This window comes from Pantherophis guttatus, chromosome 2, assembly GCF_059756535.1.
Source record: "Pantherophis guttatus breed Tessera chromosome 2, ASM5975653v1, whole genome shotgun sequence".
In the NCBI taxonomy this organism is placed as follows: Eukaryota; Metazoa; Chordata; class Lepidosauria; order Squamata; family Colubridae; genus Pantherophis; species Pantherophis guttatus.
This window is the reverse complement of record NC_142064.1, coordinates 27,754,473-27,773,212: the sequence shown is the minus strand read 5'-3', so window position 1 is coordinate 27,773,212 and position 18,740 is coordinate 27,754,473. Positions and strand designations below refer to the sequence as shown.

Below are 18,740 nucleotides of genomic sequence, written 5' to 3'. Positions count from 1 at the left end.
TCATCTCTAAGAGAAGGAACTGTGAATTTCTTAAAAGTTTTTTTCTGCTTTCCACTCTCCCAAGAAATCATCTAACAGAAACTATAGCTGGTGTTGGTAGAACTCTTTGATCAGAATTTCTAGATCAAGACTTGGTCTTCTGAAAACATAGAACAAAGTTGCTGCAATTCAGAGTTCCCAAATATGCCTCTAATAAAAGCCTGTATTTAGCTTGGATCTTTTTCTGAATTCTTTGACTATACTTAGAATGGCGATCATGCTTATCATAATAACTATGCTTGGAAAAAAGGCAGTCAAATTTAAACAGCTGTTATCTACCAAAAGCAGAATAGTCAAGTTTTTAAAGAAACACATACAAAAAAATATTTGGCGGAAACAATCATTCTTTGAAGCTGAATTGTTACATGCAATGAATAATAAGTATTTGCCTATATTTGGGATTGTTTAGCAATGTTTAGATTGGCAGCCATGTCTCTTCAAGAGTATGAACTGCTTTACAGCAAAACCTATACAGCAGACCATTTAATGAAAGCCTTTGTAACTTTTCCCTTCAGTATAAAGCTTTGAGACCTTAAATTTTCATTCTCTTTGAGGCCTTCCATTTTCATTCTCTTTGAGGCCTTCCATTTTCATTCTCTTTTGTAGATCCTATATGTCATTTTACATCTGCCTTGTTTCCTTTTCAGCTTTCTCTATTTTGTCACATTTGTTAAGCGTGTCTGACAGTATACATGCAGCTGTAAGGATAAAAATATTGTCTCTCACGTCATGCAAACAAGCTCCTCAAATGGTTCCCCCCCGCAACAAACTGAATAAAAGTATGTGAAAGCTTGCTTTAACTCCAAATACACATATTCAACATCAGAAGGAGGAATAAGATTGTCTCACCCATAACAAGACGGTCAAGAATTTATTGACTGCCAAATGTCTTAGTTTCAATAACCAAAATGCCATCGTGACAGAAGAGAGCACTCAAATCTTTCATTTCAACGCCATCTGGCAATTTATATTGCCTAGTGAAGCTTCTGGCTACAAAGCCCTGTTCATCCATCCTGGGTCCATGCTGAGCTTTGATTAGCAGCCACCCTTCAAAGACTTGTATTATGACATCTTCAGGACGAAACTGCACTACATCTAGTAAGGCTTGAAATCTGGGGGTTGCTTCATCTGGGCTTTTCTGCTCTGTTTCAGCCGCACTCTTGGATGCACGAATGTTCCTTATCTGCGCTGGCCATGCTGGACTTGGCAATGCAAACAAGGAGTGGTTTAATTTGCAGGCTTCCAAATCTTGATCAGAAAAATGCTCCTGATACCGTATTGGAGTTTCCACCCGATGACGTAGAACAACTTTTTCCATTGATGAGATAGTGCTGATAATCTCTTTGAACACAACGGAATCCTGAGATAATGCCGTCTTGCTAGCTGTTTCTCCTCTTGCCTACTAGTTGATCAGCTCAAGCAGCTTCATATTTTTAGCTCTGTCAGAGCTTATCACTTTCCTGGGTGTGACTAAAAACCCTGCCATACACTACATCTTTGGAAATGTTGACAATTGAGTGCTAATTATAGAAGCTGTAGCTGTTGCAGAGATTTTTTTTTAAATTTTCAGTAGGTATAGTTATATTTCTGTTGTTACAGAGATACATAATTATACTACCTTTTTTCCCTAGAAGTTCCATGTAAATAGAGCCAATTTGGCCTAGTGGTTAAGGCAATAGGCTATAAATCAGGAGACTGGGAGTTCTAGTCCTACCTTAGGCATGAAACCTGACTGGGTGAGTTTGAGCTACTCTCTCTCAGCCCAACCCATCTCATAGGTTTATTGTATTAGGGGAAATGATTAGAAGAAGGAGTATTAGCTACATTTGCTGTCTTGAGTTATTTATAAAAATAATAAAGGCAGGATGGAAAAAATCTTTTAAAAATCTCTGCAATTTACCCCCCAAATTCCGTTTTTTGGGTAGTTTGGACTTAGGGATAATGACTGGCCAAAAATCACCCACAAGCTTTTACAACTGTGTATTGACTTTAAGGCTAAGCTGTTTCTCCTCAGACATAATGTAAGATTTTTACTGCTTCTGGTATGTTGCATAATATAATAATTCAAAAAGAAATTATTTGGAGTGATCATGATACAGTTATTGTTTAGTGTAGCTGCACTTGCTATAGCCTCTGAAAAATGGAGAAGTAAAGAATAATGAAGTTGAACAGACTTAAAAAAAATATATTAAAAAAACCATAAGGTTGGAAACACTTGGAGGTTTCTTGTTCAACTTCCTATTTAAAAAAGGAATCTTCAGATCAACCCAGAGAAGTAGCTGCCCAACCTTTGTTTAAAAATCTCCAGTGATGAAACACTCAAGACTCAAGGAGGCAGGCTGTTCCATTCCTTAATAGTGTTCATGGCCAGGAAATTACTGATTTTGAGTTTGTGTAAAGCTTCAACCTATTAATTCATGAGGCACTGCAAATAAATCCATACTCTTCTTTCTGTGACGACTCCTCTGGTATCGGAAGACAACTATGGGGTTTCCCTTTGTCTTCTCTTCTTTGGCTAAACATACACAATGATCAATGGTGGGTTGCCCCCCGGTTCGCACCAGTTCTATAGAACTGGTAGTAAAACCGGTGGGAGGCTCTGCCCACCGACCCCGATGTCATCAAAATGCTTCTGCACATGTGCAGAAGAGCCCGCGTGCGCACAAGTGAAGCAAGCGCGCACACGCGGCCCCGTTGCGAACCGGAAGTAAAGGTAGGTTGAACCCACCCCTGACAATGATCCTTTTAACAATTCTTCATAAAATTTAGCTTCCAAGTCTCCCATCATCATTGCTGCTCTTCTCTGTTCCTCTCTTCCAATTCCTCAAGCACCCTTGTATTTTGTATAATTCATAAGAAGCACTTCAGACATTATGCAAATAAAAATTGCAATACTTCTCTGCTACTTGTTTAAGTAGCTTCATTTTTGCTGGCTTGTATGAAAACCTAAAAGAAATGTGCTTAGGCTTTACAGAACCTATGCATTAAAGTTATTGCTACTATTAAAGCATTGGTACCATTCTCCCAGATAATTATAGAAGCTTGACAAAAGCTAGGTTAATGTATAGCTGAGATCTGCTCTGCTTGTGTGAAGTATGTAGCCCTTCTAAGTCATTTTTGAAATCTCCACAACCATAACAAAGAATGTTTGAGATATTTATTTGAATTTACAATGTATACATTAGGATGTACTGCATATATCAGGCTTTGCAGGAAGCTCAGCTCTTAATCTTAATTCTCCAAACATAATCCTTTATTCAGAAATTGGTTTATTCAGGAAAAGGCTCTCAGGCACCTGGATAAGATTAACTTCTTTATTGCAGACAAGAATGAAGCCATATACACCGAAAAGATCTACCTACTGCAGGGCACAGAAATTAAAGCATATATATAGACTTATAATCAAGATTTTACAGTCTAGGCTTTTTTCTCCCTTTTTTCCCGAACCAATAAATTCTTGCCATTTTCTTGAGAATCTTGAAAAGCACCTAGTTTTTGTTGACATAAGAGAATAGTTGTCTCTAGCTCCGAAGAGAATTGCCTTGTCAGCTTCATTCCTTATAACAGGACTGCTGAGTTGGGCTCCATTCCATGTCTGTTATCCAGCTCTGTTTATACAACATTCTCTAATGTAGAATAACTGATACTTCTACCTTGTTTTTAGAGAAAGGGGATTTTAAGATGGCAATAATTTATTGAAGGAATAATAAACGTTACTTATTCTAATTCCATTCATACATTTTTGATGTCCACAATTTTTTGTTTGAATATTGTATTCAAGAATCATGCTGTGTTCTGCAAGGCATAGTTCCTAGTAAGTAAGTTGAAAATTTCTGCATCCTTGATGAAAATTTTGGTAACATGTTTATAAATATTCTGTTCCTTATAAGTAAGTCACATGTATTCCTCCCTATCACTGGAAATACAACACACTGTCCTTGTGCAAATCTCAGTACACACTAATGATTGCAGTTGAAGTGGTAAACCTTTTCTGAATATAGGACAGGACTGAAATGGAGAAGAAATAGTCTCCTAAACATTCATAAAAAATATACAAATAATTAGCTTTTACTATCTATATTTACTAGCATTGGGTATGCCCCATAGGATTTTTCTTTTTGGAATTTCATGGTTTCATATTTTATTTTAGTTTGAAAATGCAAATGATGGCTCTAATGATATCACTGAGCCCATTTTTCTAAAATCCCGGAGAGCAGTTGACACAGCAGAAAAATTTAGCGTGCATATAATGGGAAGTGAGGCACTAAACCCTGAAAAAAAAATGTCCAGGTGTTAATTTGCTTTTGCTTTCTTTACAATTCACAAGTCATTTTATATTTAATTGTAATTATTCGTACAAAAGACTGACAATACTAGATACCAGGTACAGGGCAGGCTAAGTGAGACAAAATGTAAATGGTCTGTACAGGACCTTTAGAAAGGCAGGCTTTGTAAATCATGATAGCACCTCTTCTTCCAGTTTAAAGAACTGTACTATGTATTTTGAAGACTACATAGTCTTCTAAACACTCTTTAGAAGGCTGCCCTCAGCTGTCTCTTCTGCATGTGTGCATACAGCCCCTTCATTTCATTGATGATCCTGGCAGAAGAGTTGTTTATGCTCATGTATGCGCAGACAGCTGTGAAGCAGCTGAGAAAGCATTCTAGAGAAAGCATTCAAGCTATTTTAACCCTTGGAGGACACAAGCTTTGCTCATGCTCACCGGCTTTTCAAATAATCCATCTGGAATGCTTTGCACAAACCTCTAAAATAATTACAGTAGTTTCTACTTATAGAATAGGATAGAATAGAATAACAGAGTTGGGACCTTGGAGGTCTTCTAGTCCTACCCCCTGCTTAGTTAGGAAACCCTATACCACTTCAGGCAAATGGTTATCCAACATCTTCTTAAAAACTCCCAGTGTTGGAGCATTCATAACTTCTGGAGGCAAGTTGTTCCACTGATTAATTGTTCTAACTGTTAGGAAATTTCTCCTTAGTTCTAGGTTGCTTCTCTCCTTGATTAGTTTCCACCCATTGCTTCTTATCCTGCCCTCAGGTGCTTTGGAGAATAGCTTGACTTCCTCTTTTTAGTGGCAACCCCTGTATCTTTTTATAATATCTTCGACCAGTGGTGTCAAACTCATGTCATGGCGACATCACATGAGACGTATCAGGACTTTCTCCCCCCCCCTTCACTAAACTGGGTGTGGGCATGGCCAGCGCATGATGCATCTGGCTTGCAGGCTGGGAGTTTGACAGCCCTGTCTTAGACTAATTAAATGCATTGCATGCACATTTCAGGAATTTTCACATTAGGTCTGGTTAGCTGAGGAATTCTGGGAGTTGAAGTTCTCCCCTCTTAAAGTTGTCTAGGTTGAGAGCCACTGATCTAAAGCCAGTGGTGGGATTCAGCCAGTTCGCACCACTTTGGGAGAACCAGTTGTTAACTTTCTGAGCAGTTTGGTGAACTGGTTGTTGGAAGAAATCATTAGAGCAGAGAACCGGTTCTTAAATTATTTGAATCCAACCACTGCCTAGAGCCATCTGCTTAAGTACACAGTGGTAAGGTAGCAGAGTAGTTAACAATTTTCTTCACTATCATTCTCGCATACACAAATCCTTAAGAAAATGTATAAAGGCAGTTCAATAAAATCAATGAAGTAGTTTAGTTAGTTTATACAGAGCAGTATGCTCATATTTCCACAGGAGTTCAAACCAGCCCTGAACTCTAGTTTTAGATATAGAAAAATAAAATATGCTACAGGTATACATTAACATGTAATATATAAAGCTTTTAAAGATACTTTCAGACAGGCAAACTGTATTGAAAAAACACTGGTTTGATTATAAGACATCCAGCAGTTAATCTTTAATAAATTAACCACTTAAACATACTTTCTGTACTTTTCCAGTGAAAGGTTTAAAACAGAGCATGTGTTTCCATCACCATAGAAACATGGCTGAAAATATCTTCCTCAGTGGATGTGACATTATGAGTTATGTTGTAAGATCTTTTGACCCAGGTCAGTGACTACTGAAATTGTGATGCAGAGAAATGAAGACTTTCATAATGAAAGCAGTTCATTCAGGAAAGTTCAATTACATCTGAGACAGGAATCATTTAACAGAAAACTCGCTTAATTCATGTCGCATTTGGTGAACATGCTTCACACATTATCCAGTGGCAACACAACAACAGTGTTTCTGAACCTTGGCAACTTTAAGATGTGTGGGCTTCAATTCCTAGAAGTCCCATAGCAAGCTTGCTAAGTTGTCAAGGTTCAAAACACTGCACTACAGTTGAGTGTACCTTCCATTGAGGTGAAGGAATTGAGAGACAGAGAAGAGTAAGCTAGTCAAGATCAAAAGGCAGTAAAACACTTTCTATCAAAATGCTATTGTCTGTTGTCCAATCCAATCTGGTGGTGCAAAAGGAATAAATACTATAGCAGCAGTGGTGGGTTGCCTCCGGTTTGGACCGGTTCACACTAGTAACACTAGCGGGAGGCTCCGCCCACTGACCCAGACGTCATCAGAAGTGATCTGTGCATGTGCAGAACATTCTGCGCATGTGCGAGCGAAGTGAGAGCGCACGCGCGGGCACGATGTGAACCGGTACTAAAGGTAAGTAGAACCCACCCCTGTATAGCAGGTAAAGATAGTGATTATAGCCCAGGTAAATATTGATATATTCAGGCAGATTTATTTTTTAAAAAGACTTATGTAGCCTCTCTTGAAAACTGAGTGTAAGCTTTGATGTAAAAGATCCATGTTAAATCAGTTTCTGTATCTTTTAAGTAAATTCATAGTTTGTAGGTAGTCCTTGTTTAGTGCACACACTTTCAGAGATCACTCAAAGTTATGACAGTGCTGAATGAGGGGGACTCAGAGCAGGTCCTCATATTGTAGCCACTGTAGCATCTCTGTGGTAAAATGCTTGTTCTTTGGGCACTTGGCAACTGCAATTAAGACATCACAGCCCTCCTGTAGTCATGTGATCGCCATTTCTGAACTACACTGTCAGCTTCAGACAAGCAAAAACAATGAAGAAGCCAGCAGATGGCCGTTTTTCTTAGCGATGGAGTTCCTGATCATAATTATCATTGGTGAAGTGATGAGCACTTGTATATCACTGAAGTTCCTGGGTTCCTTTACTTTAATACAGAGCAGGTGGAGTGAAACTTGTGTCCTTCCTCTTTTTTCCATTTCAGTAAATTGGGAGAAAGAGACATATGAACAAAGAATCAATTTCAATCATTAAAACTCCAGAAACTGCCTTCCCAATGCGCCCTCTCCTTCCTCTACTAGTTTGATCCTTAACACATTGGGGGAGTCTGGTGCAACTGACAAACATTGTTCATCTTTCTCCTAAGGCACGGGTGTCAAACTCGTGGTGTCACATTGCCGTCACGTGACATTTTGGGATGATTTTCCACTTCACGGAGCTGGGGTGGGTGTGGCCTATGCATGACGTATCCGGCCCGTGGGCCACAGTTTGCACCCCTTTTAAGTATGGCAAATACCCAGCTTCCAAATACAGCAATACAAGCCCTAAGATGCTTATTGGGATCATGGAAAATCAACAAAGATTATTAGGGGACTGGAGGCGAAAACATATGAAGAACGGTTGCAGGAACTGGGTATGTCTAGTTTAATGAAAAGAAGGACTAGGGGAGATATGATAGCAGTGTTCCAATATCTCAGGGGCTGCCACAAAGAAGAGGAGTCAAGCTATTCTCCAAAGCACCTGAGGGTAGGACAAGAAGCAATGGGTGGAAACTAATCAAGGAGAGAAGCAACCTAGAACTAAGGAGAAATTTCCTAACAGTTAGAACAATTAATCAGTGGAACAACTTGCCTCCAGAAGTTGTGAATGCTCCAACACTGGAAATTTTTAAGAAGATGTTGGATAACCATTTGTCTGAAGTGGTGTAGGGATTCCTGCCTAAGCAGGGGGTTGGACTAGAAGACCTCCAAGGTCCCTTCCAACTCTGTTATTCTATTCTATTCTATTCTATTCTATTCTATTCTATTCTATTCTATTCTATTCTATTCTATTCTATTCTATTCTATTCTATTCTATTCTATTCTATGAGAAAACCCACCAAATAGAAGGAGAAATAACCTGAAGACAATCATATGATACTATTTTTTTTTTAAAAAGAAATCTGTATCTATATACAATCTTTTTCTCATCTGGAAAAGGAACAGCATCCTCTAGGCTTAGAGCCAGTTGTACAAGAATATCATGTTTCCCACTGAACTCCCGATCTGAGGACCAATTTACATTGCTTGAAAGTTGTGCATTCCACCTTTAAACCATTGGATGTATGTAAGTCCTTCTCCTACACGGGTTTAATGCATCCCTCAGGAATTCGATTTCATTCTGCAGAAAATGTACTCTACTGACATCTTGTGGCGTGAAAAGAAATAATAGAATATATCAAGCAAGCTCGGTTTGGAAATGTTAATTTTATTTTTGTAAATTCAGTAGCAGAGAAGCCTATTTTCTTGTTGAAAGGATAGTAAAAAAGAGCCTATCAGCTTACCCAGTAGAAAATACAACCAGATAAACTAATTCTACTTTATTGCAAAGCTACATTAATAGAAACTTGCAAGTCTGTAAGTACTCTTCCCCCCCCCCACTCCCCATTCCCTTTATATCAGGGGTCTCCAACCTTGGCCCCTTTAAGCAGAGCTGGCTGGGAAATTCTGAGAGTTGAAGTCCGCCAGGCTTAAAGGGGCCTCTGGTTTATAGCCTAACCAGGGAGCTCTGCTGGCTGGGAAATTCTGGGAGTTAAAGTCCACCAGGCTTAAAATGGCCAAGATTGGGGACCCCTGGTTTATAGCCTAACCAGGGAGAGACCCTTCAAAACTTTTGCTCTGCCCGCTATCCATCGGCAGTATCTATCTGTCTTCTATTTGACAGTTCCCTAAGATCATTTCTTTGATCTTCCTCACATACCATTATAGAGCCTAAGTCACCCAAGGATATTTTCACTTTGCTGGTAGTTTGGCCAGTGGGGAGAAATGATTGCACACATATATGTTACTATACCAGTAATACAATCTTCACCATCAGAGGAATATATATAAATTTTCAAGCAGGCAAACTCCGTGCAATATTTTTTTAAAAAAACAAACAAACCCCAAGAGTAAAAATGGAAGAGTATAAAACTGGCAGGAATAGTTTAATTCCCTAAAGTTTAATTTGGGTGTTCTAATTACCCTCTTTGACAGCAGTGATTTTTCTAAAATGGAGATCATTTTGTGCCTCTGGTTGTTTTTATTTAGTTGCTGAGTTTAGTCTTATTTAAGGTCTCTTTTGGAGAAAGATTTAGTTTTAGGTATTATTCACTTGAGTAGTGTCAATTACTTATTGATTGCTGTAGCTATTTTTAAAAATAGTGTATTTTGACAGCTGGCTAAAATCCATTAACAAAATATGAAACTGAAATAATGAAGGCATGATTTCCATTTTTCTCCATTACATATTCAGGAAAAAGCTGTTGTGAATCTCCCTGTCTTCACTTTTTGTGTATTATCCATTCCCAGTATATCTTTTTCATTTCAGTCTCCACCATTGTTTTCTTTTGCTTTTGTGTAGTCAGTTTTATCTGTCAGTGTACAGCTGACTGTAGAGAGATTTTGGGATATCATGCCTTTTTCTGCTGTGTAAACTATTAAAGAATTCCACTGTCAGCATTTGGTAACAATGTGTGGCTATATTATTTTTAAAAGAAAGACAGTCCTATCTTTAGAATTAGATCATCTGGTTTATTTGGGGAAATGAAGGAAAAGCAGAGTAAAATTGAAAGCAAAATTGTGAGTGTGATAATGATGCATACGTTTTCAATTTTGCACTGGGTGAATAGATCAAAACTATGGTCCTCTATGAAATCAAAGTAGAAAGCTTGTTCAGATGGAATCCAAAGGATCATTGCCATTCCAGGAAATTTGCATTTGTAGTAATTTTAATTTATTCCTATTGTTTGAAATGAACTTCCAGGAATGTATTACTGTATGAACGTACTAGGATAAAGATATGGAAATAAATCCTTTAACTTACTGAAAACTTGGTAGAAATATTTCTCTGCCCCACCACATCGCATATTTAGACTGAAATGTTTGTGCATCTCATTTCTGCCATCATTTACCCACACTGTAGCTAGATTTCTGTTTTGCTTTACACCATTCTTTCTGATGAAACTTACAAAAGTCAGTTTCATCAGCCAACTTGCATTTTTTAAAAAAAATGCAAGTTAGCTAATAGAAAATGCTAAAATAAATTTATATACAAAATTTTAAACAGCGGAAAAGTAGAAAAAAGTTTTATTTTCATAATTCCCAAATTTTTTAAAAAATGCCTTACTGTTTGTTTGTTTCCCTTTATTATTTTTACAAATAACTCAAGGCAGCAAACATATTGCACTCCTCCTATTTTCTCCATAACTGTGAGATGAGTTGGAGTGAGAGAAAGTGATTGTTCATCAAAGCACCCAGCTGGCTTTTGTGGCTAAGGTGGGACTTGAACTCACAGCCTCCTGCTTTCTAGCCTGGTGCCTTAAACACTAGACCCATGATGGCAAACCTATGGCATGTGTGTCACAGGTGGCACGCAGAGCCCTCTCTGCGGGCACGCAAGCCGTCACCCCAGCTTAGCTCAGCTCAGCCCCACCACGCATATGTGCATGCCTCCTGCCAGCCAGCTGGTTTTCAGGTCTCTGCCACACATGCACGGGGGGCAGGGTGTACCAGATGTGTGTGCATGCTTGGGAGGCAAGGTGCACATGTGGGTGTTGCATGTGCATATGTGGGGCAGGACACGCACACATTGCATTATGGGTGTGTGTGCGCATGCCCGCGCTTTCGGCATTTGGTTCCCAAAAGGTTAGCCATCAACGCACTAGATCAAGCTGCTCAAGAGTTGGATAACATTGAATGTAAATGCCCCTAGCAAGATAACTAGTCTTACCTCTCCAAAAACAGGCTGTCCAGCCTTTCTTTCTCCAATTCAAGTTTGCAAGTTCCCTGTTCCTCAGGCCAGTTCACAGGGGTAAGTATGCAATGACACAGAAAGATAAGTTATCTTATGCAGAGGTGGTATTCAGCAGGTTCTGACCAGTTCTGGAGAACCGGTAGCGGAAATTTTGAGTAGTTCGGAGAACCGGTAAATACCACCTCTGGCCCTGCCCCCATCTATTCTCTGCCTCCCGAGTCCCAGCTGATCGGGAGTGTTGCAATATTTTCAGGATCAGACTCAATAATATTAGTAAGAGTTAAAGGTTTAAATATATTTCCTTTTATTTACAATAGGCATTCTATATTCACTGAATATTCACAGATAGAAGCGAGGAAAAGGGTGTAGGTGGCTCCTTATATATACAATGGGTGGAGCTATAAGTGGGAGTGGTGAATTATGAATACATTAAGAAGTGAAGAATAAGTTAACTCCTGATACCCCGTTCATATATTATTTACACATTAGAGAATAAGGCATTTACATCTGACAAATCCCCCTCTAAATGCCGATTCGTTATACAACACCAATTACACTCAGATTCAGGACAATACAATACATACAACTTAGAAGTTAAATATTTGTGTTGCTTAGAAGGTAAAGGCTTTGTCAATATGTCAGCTAATTGTTCTGAGGTATCACAATGCACTGCTTTAATAAATCCATCCTGAGATAATTGTCTCACATGTTTAAATTTTATATCTATATGTCTGGACCTTTGTCCAATGGCATCAGATCTAGATATTTCAATGGCTGCTTTATTATCTTCATGCATAACAAAAGGCAAAACAGGTTTTTTCCAAACATCTGAAATTAAATCATTAAACCATACAAGGTTATTTGCAGCTTTGGATAAACAAACATATTCCGCTTCTGTCGTTGAAGTGGCCACTAGTTCTTGTTTACCAGTGTACCAGTAAACTGGACAGTCATTTAAGAGAAATATATAACCAGATGTACTTTTTCTACATGAGGTGTCTCCAGCCCAATCTGCATCTGCATAACATGTAAGCTTTGGTTCTTTATTGTCTTTAGGTTCTAATATTAAGCAAAAGTCTAGTGTACTTTTCAGATATCTTAAAATTCTTTTAACAGCTTCCCAGTGATACATTGTTGGTTTGCTGACATGTCTGGATAATAGATTGAGTGGTAAGGCGATATCTGGTCTAGTCCAATTAGATATATAAAGAAGTGAACCTATGATTGATCTATAAAATGTGTTATCCTTGAATTCGGGGGAAGATTCATCAGTATTTCTTAGAAAATCAGTTTGCATAGGAGTATCACAAGGTTTGGCATTGTTTAAATTGCATTTATTTAAAAGTTCTACAATCTTATCTCTCTGAGTAAGTTTGAATCCCCTTCTAGTCTTATTAATTTGGACACCAAGATATTTGTTTACTTTACCTAGAGATTTTAACGAGAAATGTTCATTTAGTTTGGTTACAAAGGTTTCTCTTCTCTCTTTATGTTTTCCTATGTATAAAATGTCATCCACATAAATCAATACAAATTCAATGTAATCATCATCCTTTTTGACAAAAAAGCAGTTATCAGCAGTAGTAGCGTTGAAGTCCATGGTTCTAAGTACTTTCACTAAACAATCATACCATCGTTTACCAGATTGTTTTAACCCGTATAAACTCTTGTTTAACAACCAAATTTCATTTTTGTTTGTGTATTGACTGTGAGGTGCTCTTACGTATATTTCTTTATCTAGTTTAGCGTGTAGATACGCAGTCTGTATGTCGTATTGAAATACATCAAGGTTGAGTGCTGATGCTACCACTAGAGCTGTTTTGACACTCTCTGTTCTTACTGTGGGGGAATACGTGTCAGTATAGTCCTCCGGATATTTCTGTGCATAACCTTGTGCAACTAGTCTAGCTTTGTATAGAGTATTGCCTCCCTCTAAGTTCTTAATTTTATATATCCACCTGGTACCAATAATTGTTTTATCCTTAGGTGCAATTGCAGGTGTAAATACATTTAATCCTTGTAAACTTTCCATCTCTTTTTTCATCGCTAATTCCCATTTTTCCTTTTCTTCACGAGGGAGTTTTAACACTTCCTCATATGTATTGGGTGTTGTTGGCTCACCATCCATATGCATTATGTAATCCTTGTATTTATTTGGCATTTGATTTCTGGTGTTTCTAATGGTTTTTTCAGGTTTACTATCGTTATCATGCAAATATCTTGCTTCCTTTTTTGTTAATGTGTCTGTCTTAATTTTGTGTTGGCTATTTGTCCAAATTTTGGTTTTGTTCTTATTTTTGTTGATATTTTGCTTTTCTATGATCCCTTCTTCATGAGATTTTGTACCTTTATATTTATTTGGAAATATTTCATTAAGATGTAATTTAGACCAGTTAGCCTGTTCATGGAACACAGCTGTTCTGGAGACTATAAATTTGTTATTGTTATCAATGAATCTGTACCCTTTAGTACCGGTTTCATATCCCATAAATCTGAGTCTTCTGGATACGTTTTCTCCCTTTCTTCTTAATTGTTTAGGTATGTGTACGTCTGCAGTGACTCCAAATATATGCATGTGTGCTAATTTTGGTTTTCTATTATACATCACTTCATATGGTGTCTTATTTACAATGCTGGACCATGTTCTATTTTGTGTGTAATTTGAATAATGTAAGGCTTCTGACCAGAATTGTTTGCTTAAGCCAGCATCTTCCAATGTGCATCTAATCATGGTTTGTAATGTGGAATTTTTCCTCTCTGCAATCCCGTTCTGGAACGCAGAAAATGGACTAGATGTGTAATGTAACATTCCTTTGTCTTTTAACCATTGGGAGAATTCTTTAGACATGAATTCGCATCCCCTATCTGTCATAATTTGTTTTATTTTGATGTTGTGTTGTGTTTCTATGCGTTTGTAAAATTCTTTAAATTTTTGAAATGTTTCATCTTTGTGTTTTAATGTATAAACAAACCCATAGCGGCTATAATCGTCCACTATTGTCAGGAAGTAACGTTTTCTATAAGTGATTGATGGAGTTAATGGACCAACTAAGTCCATGTGTACTAAATCAAAAATTTTGTTAGTTGATCTAGTAGATTTTCTTGGCCTGGGGCTAGTTTTTAGTTTTGTAGATTTACATACTGAGCATTCCAAATAGTTTTCACAATTTTTTATTTTAACACCTTCTGCGTGTTCAGTCATTTTTTGTACTACAGGAAAACTGGCATGTCCTAACTTCCTATGTAAGATGTGAGCACACTCATCATGAATTGGCTTACCTATTTTTGGTTTTTTTTCATTGTGTGCATCTTTGTGATCATGAGATGTTTTACACTCATCATTGTCACTATTGCTAATATTTTCATCATCTACTTCAATACAATCTTCCATATTTGAGTCAATGTTATGCAGCCATTTTTCCTTAGTTATCAGATAAGGTAGGCCTCCTTTAATCATCACTGTGCCTATATTTATTTTATTCTTCTCCAAAATCGCTTTTCCTTTTGAAAAAACAATGTTAATGTCAGAATCTCTACTTAGTTTTATAGCACTTAGTATGTTATGAGGTATCTCAGGTATTAGCAATACCCCCTCTATTTTTCCTAGACCAGGCAAGGTTACATTCCCTCTACCTAATACTTGCACCTTTTCTTGGTTAGCTACCTTTATTACAAATTTATCTTCTGCAAATGAAGACAGTATATTTTTGTTATTAGTGGTGTGATTAGTTGCTCCAGAATCAATAAGCCAATTATTGTTCTCATTTTGCTGTATGTTAGTGTTGTCTTGTTTATTTAGCCCGTTCAGTGAGCCAGATTTTCTATCCTTTGAATTATCTCTGCCCCCTCTATTCTCTTTGTAATTTGGTGGGCTCCTATATCTATGTCTATCTATGGAAGACTGTCTATAATTGTATTTGTTTCTATATTCTGACCTATGCCTTTCTCTTGAAATTTTGGGACAATCTCTTCTATTGTGTTCCCTGGATCCACAATTGTGGCATTTAAATGTTTCATTATATTTTTCTTGGAAAGCTACTTTCCTATATGGTTTGTGTTCTGTGTGATTGCTAGAACGATTCCTTCTTGAATTGTCTTCTGCTAGCAATTTATTGGATAGACTTTCTATGGATAAATATCCTAGATTGATAGTGTCTAAATGTGACATAAAATTGTCCCATGATGAATCAAGTGAGTTGATAATAACACTTTTCATTGTTTGGTCTGAAATCACCTCCCCCCTCAAATGCAGCTCAGCTCTTATTTTGTTTAAATATATTAAATGCTCACTTATGGAAACCCCTGGTTTTACCCTAGATGAAAAGAAATCTTTAGACATCCTTGTGGTGGTAGCTACACTGTCACTGTGAAACAAATTAAACATGCATTGAATGATTTCTGAAACAGTCAGATTTGGCTTAATGCTATGATACATTGCAGGAGACACACTAGATATTATTAAGAAAAATGCTCTATGGTGTAAACAATCTATTTTTAGAGTCCAAGGTCTTTTTGGGGGACTAGTGATAAAAAATAATAAGTTTTCCTTCATAAAGACAACCTGGAGCTGTTGATACCATTCTTGCAAATTAACGCCATCAACCCTTAGCTTTGGGAAGTCACTGGGTAAATTTCCGACATTATTGTGTCCATTACTTACAACCTGAGGTAGTCCGTGGTCTCGCAAGTGTAGAAAATTGCAAAACGGCATGGGGATGCTCGCAACGAGTCTGCATGGTCTCCTCGCCAGTTCATGTCTTCCCGGACCGTCTGCGTAGTTTTGCGCATGCGCGTTGTCCATTTCTTCTTTGGAGTCGTCGTGGAAGGTTCTCTCCATTGTGGCTCGCTCGTTCTGCTCCTCTTCAGATGAATCGGTCTCTGGTTCGATTTTGGGAGTCTTGACGACGGCGGCTGCTCTTCCTCTTCCCCTGAGGGCTTTGGTGCTTGCTTCGGTCTGTGGCGTAGGGCGGTACCGGCAGGGCTCTCTGGGTTCGGGCGTCGGCGTTCTCGTAGTCAGGATGGGAGCGGGCAGGTCTTGAGGCATCGGCTTGCTCGCTCGCTTCTTCGGTAGCTGTTTGTTAATTTTTAGTTTTGGCCCAAATGCAGCAAAAAGCGTTTTCATTGCTGATTTTATTTGGGAGTTTGTTGAATCATCTTCACTTTCTGATTCTGATTCTTCTGAGGAGTTTGAATCTTCTTTTTCATTTTCGTTGTTTGATAACGTTTTTCGCGCCAGAAATTTTGAATTGAGCATTTTGATTGGCTCTGCTTCGCTCACCCTGGAGGCCTGTTGAAACCAAGATGGCTGCCATTCAAAATTTCGCGCGGGATCACCGTTTTTCTTCTTTGTAATGACTTTCTCTGCAGTCATATCACTCACTATTTTTGGGTCTTTAGATTTTTCATTAGTGATGTTTTTCTCTCTCGCTGCTCCGCTGTTCTTCAGCATATCTTGGAGTTTCGCGATGAGGCTTTCATCATTCTTCTGGCTCTTTAATAGTTTTAATATCTCTGACCTGAGTTCGTTATTCTCTATTTCGATTTCCTTCTGGTCATCAATTTCATCTATTATTTCTTCGTCTTCAGTGGTGTATTCTTCGGATTCTCTCGAAATTGCGTTTGTGGATTCGTTGATTATTTCTTGTTCTGTTTCCATTTCTTTGCTGTAGGCCCTGGTGTTGGGCCTATCTTTCTTAGACATTTTTAAGTTTTTTATTGAGTCAATTAACCATCCTCTGCTACCAGCTTGTTGCAATATTTTCAGGATCAGACTCAATAATATTAGTAAGAGTTAAAGGTTTAAATATATTTCCTTTTATTTACAATAGGCATTCTATATTCACTGAATATTCACAGATAGAAGCGAGGAAAAGGGTGTAGGTGGCTCCTTATATATACAATGGGTGGAGCTATAAGTGGGAGTGGTGAATTATGAATACATTAAGAAGTGAAGAATAAGTTAACTCCTGATACCCCGTTCATATATTATTTACACATTAGAGAATAAGGCATTTACATCTGACAGGGAGGAAATGGAGATTTTGCAGTAACCTTCCCCTGGAGTGGGGTGGGAATGGAGGTTTTACAGTATCCTTCCCCTGCCATGCCCACCATGCCACGCCCACCAAGCCATGCCACACCCACCATGCCATGCCCACAGAACTAGTAGTAAAATTTTTTGAATTCCATCACTGATCTTATGTCTGTGTCCTATCTCTGCAACAGTGGGAGAAAATGGAATCCATGTTTGGCCTCTCAGTACAGGTGGTACTCAATTTACAATGGTAATGGAGCCATTGTAAGTGATGATGGCCATAAATTGAAGCATGCATGTGACTGGACCAGATTGTATAACTGTTTTTGCAGGAGTTGTTAAATTAATCCATGTATTCCTATGGGCGGAATTATTATTATTATTATTTTTGCCATAAACCAGCTCAAAAAGGCCAGAAACAAGCAAAATACATAGTAAATTGTGGTCATGTGACTGCAGAACATTATAACTGACTATAAAGGTGAGCCAGTTATCAAGGGCTAAAAATGCAGTCATGTGACTGGACAGCTGTGTAGCCATTGGAACTGTAGAACCGGATAAGTAGCATTTGGAGGTCTATTATAACTTCAATAGTCACTAACTGACTAAAGCTGTTATTCTAGACTGCTGCAATTGTCATGCCAGTAACCTTGCCGCTCCATTTTTTTTTTAGCCTCCAAATATTTTATTATGGGTTTGCAAAGCCAGGTGAAGCACACACGAACATGTTCAGCAACATTCCACAGGCAAGATAGTGAAGGAAAGAAAACAGGGTGTATTTATAAGCAAGCAACAAGAAACTACAGGACTATGTAATTTTATTAAACAATTGCAATTAAAAAGAAAAACTAATACAAATTTAAAAAATTAAAAGAAAAAATAGAAAGTGAAGAAAAAAGAAAAATAGGCACATAGAAAAAAATAATAATAAGAACATAGTAAACAAAAAGAAAAGAAATACAGTATATAAAGTAATGACTTACACCTTCATCACCAACAAGTATAAATAATTATAGTAACTAATCACCTTCTTCTAAAATATGACAAATGATCTGTTCTTCTTATGTCCCATTTCTTATCTATACAAAAATTCTTAACCCCTCATTGTTTAGTCTTGATCAGCAAAATATCTATTTTAACTGAATAAACTTTTATTCCTTTCTTTTACTTTTAACTATCTTGATCTTTAATCCCTTCAAATAAGGATCTAGAACTTGATTTCATTGTTCGTTTGTTCCTTCTCACAAGATTCTGCAAAACTTTAAGATGTCTCTTTTGTAAATCCAATATTATTATCCAGGTCTCCTTTTTTGTTTTATTATTGGTGTATTATCCCTTTTAAATTATTAAGACATCAGCCAATTTCATTTGTACAACCAGTATAGCATCTTTTCCCATATCATTCTTATATTTTTAAATTAATTTTCAGATCAGTCTCATACGTGGGAGAATTATTTATGAAAGATGGCATTAAACCAGATGAAAGTAAAGACAAAATGATAAATCAGAAAGAGATTCAGAGCATCATAGAAATGATAAATTATATCTCAGAATTCATTCCCAACTTTGCTGTCTGCACTACAACTCTGAAGAAATTTCTGGACTATAGCATATGACAAGGACCTAAATTACATAAATAATACTCTAAACATAGCATATATTTT

The 18,740-nt window shown here is 37.6% G+C and overlaps 1 protein-coding gene across 1 annotated transcript; it reads right to left on the bottom strand.

Annotated features, from left to right (window-relative positions):
- Positions 1-891: 891 nt before the first annotated feature.
- HSPB3 (heat shock protein family B (small) member 3) lies at positions 892-1,451 on the bottom strand. The gene has a single exon (XM_034440870.2). It carries the CDS (start codon positions 1,355-1,357, stop codon positions 911-913), a length of 447 nt encoding a protein of 148 aa, XP_034296761.1. The 5' UTR covers positions 1,358-1,451; the 3' UTR covers positions 892-910.
- Positions 1,452-18,740: the final 17,289 nt, after the last annotated feature.

Bases quoted from the DNA above. Each gene is read 5' to 3' on its own strand.
- HSPB3 (XM_034440870.2), bottom strand. From the start codon at position 1,357: ATGGAAAAAGTTGTTCTACGTCATCGGGTGGAAACTCCAATACGGTAT.